At 37.5% G+C, this 9,238-nt stretch overlaps 1 protein-coding gene across 1 annotated transcript; it reads right to left on the reverse strand.

The window, feature by feature from the left end:
- Positions 1–1,619: 1,619 nt before the first annotated feature.
- LOC122482834 (olfactory receptor 5AN1-like) lies at positions 1,620–2,559 on the reverse strand. Its single transcript, XM_043579127.1, is given in 2 exon segments — positions 1,620–1,727; positions 1,729–2,559. Coding segments are annotated over 2 exon segments (939 nt in total).
- Between the last annotated feature and the right edge of the window lie 6,679 nt (positions 2,560–9,238).

Raw genomic sequence — 9,238 nt, forward strand, 5'->3', positions numbered from 1 at the left:
TACTTCAAAGAGCATACCTAAGCTTACACGGTAGGGAAGGGGAGCACACATCTTTTATTCACACTGCACTACTTCCTTGGTATGGGGTAAGACCTCACATTCTCTCCCAGAGATTCAGTGATTCCCCTTCTCTCAATTCCATCCATTTGTAAACATGTGAAAAACTTGGCAAAGGCTTCAAATGCCTCTTCATTTATAATCTTTAATTAAAGAGAACAACTACATGATTCATCAGAATTAGGAGCCCCCCCCCCTCCAAACAGCACTGAGAACCCAATGAATCTCCAAGGTTAATATGTCATTGTAATGACATCTGTTTTATACCAATTGGTTCAAGTCTGAGCAATCTGGCAAATCAGCAGTCAGTACTGTTACACAACTTGTTCCCTTTTCAAACAGATCATAAGAACCAAAAGCTTTACGTTCTACTTTACACAAAGAAAACTGGCCAAAGTTAAAAACCCTGCCTCTCCCACTATTATTTCCCCTCTGGCTCTTGAGGCTTCCTAGAAAGTATCAGCATTAGAGTAACTCTAACATCTACTCCACACATTACATCACCCCATACAACACCATGAATCTGTAGGACATACAATATTCAACACAGACAATAAACAGAATACACACCAACTTCCCATATTTGTTCTTAGTCTGCAATGTTTAATATCTAGTAACTCTATTCTTAACAATGAATTTTCATGCAAGTCTCCTCATACCAAACATAAACAGATGCTTGAAATAACAGAAATGATTTAATAGTGTGAAACACTGGCTATGTCAGACAAGGGTAAATTTTCCACATTTAATGGGAGAAAGAGGCTTGAGTCCCACAATATAAAGAACTGATATCGGCTCTGACATGGATTTTGAACATCATCTTCCATGAGAAACACCCACTCAACGCTAGAAGCAAGAAAGTAAACCATCAAACTCCTAAGTAAATGGTACTGAAGGGACTACATCCTTCATTCCAATCCTCTTATGATTCAAATCACTTTTCCTTCATAAGATTACAGCTGGTAGAGACTGGATGTGAACAAACTTATTGGATGATTAGCCCTGAAAGAGGCCTTAGACAAACATTAGCTATCTCAGACTGCTCTTCCCAGGAAACTCAACCAGCTAATTGTATAGCTTTATCTGTTTTCAAAGGCACATTCTGTGTGTGCGTTTATTCTCACTATGGCAGCAATACAGAACAAACATCAATCACCATCATGTCTGGATTACGCTGCATCAAAATATTTGAAGACAAAATCTCTACACTCCTGGGGGTCTCTGTCACGTACTGCTCCTTTATGATCAGAGGGCTGAGACAGCAGGACTCAATCTCCAAAGCAAAAATAAGTAATGAGTTTCTACACCTTAACATTTTACAAATACTTGAAAAGTACTGATAAATGATGAGGCCACCCCTCATGTAGGGTGAAAGTATGAATCTCCAGGACTCAAACGTATTGTGTTTGTGTGGAATCAAGTCACTTGTCAGTCCATTTGGCATATTATCTGTGTCAAATTAAGCTTTCTTTATCCAAAGGTAGTATGAATTTTGTTATAGTCCATTCATGTGCATATTATCGACGGTTAAGGTTTCTGATAGGACAAATCTGGACAGAACCTCAGCAGTAACATCTCTTCTTTTGTATCCTCTTCAAGGCATCTTTGATTTCCTTGTTCCTCAGACTGTAAATCAAGGGATTCAACATGGGGATAACCACAGTGTAAAAATACCGATGCAAATCTGTCAAAACTGGAGGAGCCACCAGAGCTGGAACTCAAATAGACAAACATACCTGAGGTATAGAAGAGGGACACTGCTGTCAGATGAGAAGCACAGGTGTTGAAAGCCTTGGACCTGCCTTTAGCTGAAGTGATCTTCATGATGGAGATGACAATATAGCCATAGGATATCATGATAATGAAGGCATTTATTATCCCAAAGATCACTGTTAATATAGCAGTCAAGAGTTGCACAAAGAAAGTGTCAGTGCAGGACAGGACTAACAACTGGGGCATGTCACAGAAGAAGTGGTTGATGACATTAGGCCCACAGAAGTGAAGATGAAGTATGGCACACAATTGGGATACAGAAGCAGAGAGTCCAGCCAGATAGGACCCCAGCACCATCCAAATACAGAGGGTGGGTGACATGACTGATGAATAGAGAAGAGGATTACAAATGGCGGCGTATCGGTCATAAGCCATGGCTGTCATGAGACAAGACTCACTCAGTCCCATGATTGAAAAAACAAAGTATTGAACGGCGCAACCCACAAAGGTGATAGTCTGCTGCTCTTGGAAAAAGCTGGAGAGCATCTTGGGGGCTGTGGAGGTCACATAGCAGATATCCATGAAGGACAGATTACTGAGGAAGAAGTACATGGGTGTGTGGAGGTGACAGTCCATCCTTATTAAGATGATGAGGCACAAGTTCCAAGTCAGAGTCATAATGTAGATGAGCAGGAATACAACAAAGAGCACTGCTAGGATTCTGGGGAAATCAGAGAATCCCAAAAGGATGAAATAAGTGACCTCTGTAATATTTCCTCCCCCAACCATTTTCTTGGTGCTTCTAAAATCAGAGAACAGAGAATGTTCTGCTGACTCAGGTGAAATGACAGCATTACACTGCTCACTTGTGCCATTCTTTCCTCCACTGAGTACTGGGAAAGAAGCAAACAATGCCTCACTGTCCTGATGAGAAGACCCCAGCTTTTCATCTCAAATTATCAAGAAATGACTTTAGTGTTTTAGTTTCCCAATTATGTCATGAAATCTCATGAAAATCAGAGATATTTTCAACTTTGAGAACTTAAAAAAACAAATGCTGTGATTCTTACAGAGATCATTCATTGAAAGTTTTTTAAAAAGCCTTTGGTAATTTATTATAGAACTTCTGCTTTATAAGAGCATAAGTGGTGTCACCTCCAGATTAAAACTGAAATAGCCGTTCAGTTCCAGATAGTGATCTAGATAAATTTTTAAAATTTATTCTTTTACCCTTAAGAAAAGTAACTTAACCTATTTGTAATTATTTCACAAATTTTTATGCAAATGTATTTGACATATCATCTTCCAACTGGCCTGCAAAACTATATCATAACTTTACTCTGATAATATTTTCTTGAGGCACAGCATATGTGCCCAATACAGTTATGGAACACATCTTCTTAGGGAAGTCTTCATACTTAGTATTCCAAAAGGAAGCTAGGATAGCTTACTATTGACCCCAACATTTTTTTTTCAATTTTAAGGAATTTTTCTACATGAGAAATAGCATGGTACTGTGGTTAAAGTTTCAGACTTTAAGAGTTTTGTCTGATACCCTCCCACTTTATGAACTTGTCCAAGTAGTTCAAACACACTAAGATTGACTTGCTCAAAATAAAGTGAGAACATTAAGAGCCCCTGGACTATAAGGTTACTAGGAGGTTTATGAGAAAACTCATGAGGATGCTGAGCACACATGTGAACACAGTAATTGTTCTATATGTGTTAGCTATAATTATCCTGGATTGCTTACAGATAACCATGAATGACAGCTATTTCCATGGATAGAAATGTCAACAGTGCTAGAGTTGTATGGGTTAATTTGAGATATTTCCTGAGATATCACTGGCCTTGTAGACTATCAGGAATTATTATCTCTAGACAAATGTAGATTTGGACCTCATGTGGAAGCAAATCAAACCACCTGGGGCCATGAAGACACAAACCACATAATTAATTTTCTATTTAGGATGCTTGAGTTTGAGTATACTTGGTCCATTGACAACTAGTATCAAGTTATATAGGTCTTGATACAGAGAAAAAGTAAATAATTTCAATTACCAAGTACTATATGGCTATAGTTCATATTTTTTATTGATATAGTCATCATATTATGGCTTACTGAAGATTCATAATTGATTGCAGCTATGGCCTATGCTCCATAAACAATCTGTCCTTCCTTGAGATGAAAGAATAAATCAATGAGAACAGTTAAGAAATTTTTGAGAAAAGGTAAATAATTAAAAAGACATGAACTTTCAAATAATAAAAAGTATTATAAACACTGATAACTCACTATTCTTATAAAAATAGATGGGTCAAAATAACATATAGAAATTTTAGAAAAATTTAAATTTGGTAAGAGTTAACAAATGGTAAGTATTTAAATTGATAAAGGTTAAACTCTTGTAATGCATTTATATAATTTCAGTATGCAGAAAAAATCCTGAAATACAACACCAAAACAGAAACTACAAGAGAAAAATATGAACTAACACTTAAAAACTTGGTCACATCAGAAAAATTCACTTATGTAAAATACTTTTGAAATACAATTGATGAGGGAAAATTGTTACAAAAGATAAAAAAGACAATATAGTAATGTCCTTAATATAAATAGGAATGGGGAATTCACATTTACTACTGAGGGCAGAAGATGTTTCCACCTTCCTGGAGGAAAAAAAAATTGTGTTTTATATAATATCTCTATCTCTGTCTCTTTCTCTCTGTCTCTCTCTCTGTCTCTCACACACACACACACACACACACACACACACACACACACCCCACACAACATGTGAGCCAATTACAAACGTCAAAAGTAATGACTGGTATGATTTCGATTGCCTTCCTTAAAAGTTTCTGTCTTTGATCAACTTTCCACAACTTCTATAATAAGAAATAAGTTATTAAGACATAAAATCCTTAATAGTAAGCACAGATTGGGAAAGAAAGGGAGAATGGAAGGGCAAATGATGGAGAAAATGAGAATGACAAATAAAACAGACTTTCAGAATTTCCTGAATTTTACCTACTGCCCATGTCACCCTTCGCAAGTTATTAACCTCTCTGTGCCTCAGTTGCCTCATCTATAAACAGGGCTGATAACACTTACTATCTCACAGGATTGCTGCAAGGACTGAATGACATAAAGGGCTTCTAACAGTAAGGGCTCAATAAATGTTAGCAATTATCATCCCCATTCTCATTCCTCTCTGTGAAAGAAAAATAAGGCAAAATGAATATTGAAAGGTCAAGGAGCACTTCACACAATTCTTTTCTAGATTAGATGGTCTCTGTGCTAGACTCAAGAATATTGTCAATCAATGGCTATAGTTATTTCTATCTCGTAGTGTTTTGTTATCCTCCAGTTGGCTGTGAACTTCTGATGCCACTTTTTGTGTTTTACCACCACCAAGTACTCTTGAGGTGACGATACTAGGTACAGTACATGGTACAGTGGAGATGTTTCACTATTGAGTGATAAGCATCTTGTATGCTAATGTTAGCATAACTGAATAAATACATGATGAACAAATGGTTCTTTCACCCACTTTTGGATATAAAACTAAAATTATTTCATTTCAATTATGGTTTTAGGAACTTGGAAATCTTTCTGTTTACTCTTAAAATAAGTGTTGCCAATATTAGTTCTCCACTATTTTATACAAGATGAGTTAGAGTCAATGAAAATATTTTCCAAATATGAACTTCTGTGAACAACATCCCCCAATACACTAACATAATTGATTGATTCTGTGAAAATAAGTCAATCTCCTGTTCAATCATTTGCAGTAAAACTCTTCACTCACTTTCTTAATACATTCTGTTAACAGAGGTAACCAGAACTAAAAGTATTTTATGAAACTCATAACTCCCAAAAAAGATAAGGAATTGTAGACTGTTTACTAACTCATGATAAAATACACCTGGTGAAACTTCGGTAAGTCATAGGAAAAGGGAAAAATTCTGAATATATTAACTCTCTTTGGTTAAGTTTTTGCGTGTGTTCACCATCTCCAAGACAATTAAAAGAAAAGGTGACTGATGTAGATATTAATTAGGCATTTCACTATGTGCATCTAATCAAAACCTTTCAAATTCTGATGACTAAAGACATGGCCAGTTTATAAGATTGTGCAGGGTACAAAATAAGGTTAGGAAAGCCAAGATGTTGCTGAATGAAGAACAAGTTTTACAAAAAGGTTAAAAGAGATAGTTAGACTAACAACTACCTATGCCTGGAGTGGGGCATCTCTGATATCTGTGTTACCAACACTGGTGCCTCCTGTCTCCCAGGGTCTCCAAAGAAGGCCATGGAGAGCTATTTGATGTATTTCAAAAAGCCAATAGAATTGTACTTGAGTACTTTCTCATGTCATTACTTAGTGAACAGCTTGCCTTTTGCTACTCAGAAATTATGAACCGAATTATTTATGTAAATGGCAAATAAATTAGTATCTTTTCAAAAACATAATCCTCAAGGAAAAAAATTAAATTAAAAGGGTCCTTGGGATGGTCAAAGTTGGAAAACCTAGACAAGAATGTGTGATCTTAGGAAATTCCCCTGAAAGCCAGTAAATTGCTATTTTGAATTCAGTGCTCAATTATTGACTTCTCAAATTTGTTAGGCTTTATAAACATTGTCTCATTAGATTCTAAATGATCTCATTATCTCCCTCTTTACAGGTGAAAGAACAGAAGGTAACAGAGCTTAAGATCACATCCGTAAGAAATTGCAGAACTGGAACTCAACATTCATCCCTCACCCCAGAATGATCCCTGATATTTTAGAGTAGAGATTAATCTTTTCAAGGAAGGTCAGAGACATTCTATAGGTGAAAAAGAACCCAAGGAAGAGCCCACCGGGGAGAGTGTGGGAGTGAGAATGGGAGAGGGAAGAGGTGAAGAATGGGAGAGACTGAGGACCATAAAACCTTGCTCCACACAGGTCCTACTGGAAGAATCACATGGCTATTAAGATAGCACAAAATCCACTGTTCTCACTAAATCTTGCCCTCTCACCTTGACCCAGATTTCCCAAGAAGACAGAGCGCTTGTCAAAGGTTAAAACTGCTTATTTCTTTTCCAAAGGAATTTTCCAGCTGGGCCCTATTGTTTTCCAAGATGGGAGTCTTTGGCTTTGAAACTGGCTGTCCGCTCAGGGCAAGAGAGATGCCCACAACTGGCGATCCTCTTAAATATGCTATTAAGAGCAGAGGTAACACGAGAAAAGACAATTAGAGGGAGAAAACCCTCAGGGACGCTCTCTGGAGCCATGGTTGTCATGGAGTTTTTGTCCCTGCTAATTTCATGCCCCACTTTGCCATGTCCCTTCTGGATCCATCCCTGACATCCCCACAGTCCAATAATGTTCTCATGATTGTAGTCTTTCTATTGGAAACTTAAGAGTCATTAGAGCTGGAAAGAACCTAGAGATCATCTAGTCCAATACCGTCAATTACCAGGTGAGGAACCTGAAGCCAAAGAGCTAAAAGATTTGCTCAAGATGACACGGCTAGCTGGTAAAATACCTTAATTAAAATAAATTAAATACATGAGCATTTCCCTCTGTACAAAACACTTTCATTTTAGATATAGACATACATAAATTTTCTCAAATACTTGACCAGACTCAACCATCACAGCAGCACTGTGAGTCACACATACCATTATTTCCTATGCATAATGAAGAAACTGAGACAATAAGGAAAACAACAAAACTAATTCATGACAGAGTCACGACTTATCATGGTTACAACCTGGGACATGGGTATCAACCAATCTGATGACTTGATGACTGTGTGACCTTGAATAAATTAGCCTCTCCAAGCCTCAGGATTATCATAAAATGGGGCTGATAGTAGTAGCTACTTCATACAGTACGTCTACATAGAGAGAATCAAGTTAGATAATGCATGTAAAGTTCTTACCAGGGGGTGTAGTACAAGTATAACTTCTATTAACAGTAGGTGTAATTTGTTTGTTCTGATCTGGAGTTCTTTCCAACGTGTTCTGCTGCATTACTAATCCCTCACTAAAAATACCTACTTAAGATCATTCCCACAAACATTTTTGCTTGTTTGTTTCTAGGTTTTTACAAGTGAAACTCCTCTATCCTGCCAGTTACTAGGGATGCAGAGATGCTCTAGAAAAGTCTCATCCTTCGTTTGATCTACTTCAGCTATTCTTACCTCCAGGGAGAAAAGGGTGGGTGGGCAACGAGTTAATTATTTAACTCTCACGGATAGGTTAATAGTTATATATTCCCCCTGATAAGAACTGTAATAACTTTACCTTTGAATCTAGACAGGTTCTTAAGATAGTTTTAAAGATAGAAAACCAAAAGTATAGGCTGTGGTCTCCAGGGCCAAGCAATGGAAGCCATGATTCTGGTCAGTAAGAACCATATATGTTCCACAAATCACACTTTGTGAGATTCAAGATGAATTATCCTGTGCTAGGAAGAATGTGTCAAATCTCTGTGTGCCCAAAGGTTCTATCTGTAATATATGTAATATAATTTCTCACCTCTCAATTTCATATGGTAACGGAAATACAAATCAAATCTGTGTGATATAAATACATGAAATGTGGGGCGCCTGGGTGGCGCAGTTGGTTAAGCGTCCGACTTCAGCCAGGTCACGATCTCACGGTCCGTGAGTTCGAGCCCCGCGTCGGGCTCTGGGCTGATGGCTCAGAGCATGGAGCCTGTTTCCAATTCTGTGTCTCCCTCTCTCTCTGCCCCTCCCCTGTTCATGCTCTGTCTCTCTGTCCCAAAAAAATAAATTAATTAATTTAAAAAAATAAATAAATAAATAAATACATGAAATGTAAAGTATTGTATAAATACAAATGCAGTATGTATGAAATTAGTCCATGAACTCTTGTATGGAAAAAAAATCTCTTTTTAAACTTTTCTGAAGTCCTCTTGTTTGGACTCTGAGTACTCATAGAACTCCCAAGTCTGGTGACTCTTCTGCTCCTGATCAACTTAAGGTCCTGGAATCCCTAGAGGGCTCAGATCAGAGACTCAATTCCTGCACCCTAAACACACCACAATAGCCATCATTTCTGAAGTCTTGCACAGTTTCTGGAAGATACCAAGCAGCATGCTCCAGGACGGCCTATGCCAAGAAATTGATGACAGCATAGCAGTTTCAGATGTACATTGTAATCAACGTCTGTATATACACTACAAAGTGATCATCACCAAGTCTGGTTATCAGTCATCACCATACAGTTGACCCCCTTCACAATCTTACCCAGTTCCCAACCTCCTTCCTCTCTGGTAACCGCAGCTATGTCTGTATATGAGTTTGTTTTTTTTATTGTTATGTTGTTTATCTTATGTCTTTAGATTCCAAATATGAGTGAAATCATTATAACTCTTCATCTGACTTATTTCATGTATCGTAATACCTTCAAGGTCTATCCATATTGTTACAGATGGCAAATTTTCATTCTT

This window comes from Prionailurus bengalensis, chromosome D1 (genome assembly GCF_016509475.1).
Source record: "Prionailurus bengalensis isolate Pbe53 chromosome D1, Fcat_Pben_1.1_paternal_pri, whole genome shotgun sequence".
NCBI classification, from domain to species: Eukaryota; Metazoa; Chordata; class Mammalia; order Carnivora; family Felidae; genus Prionailurus; species Prionailurus bengalensis.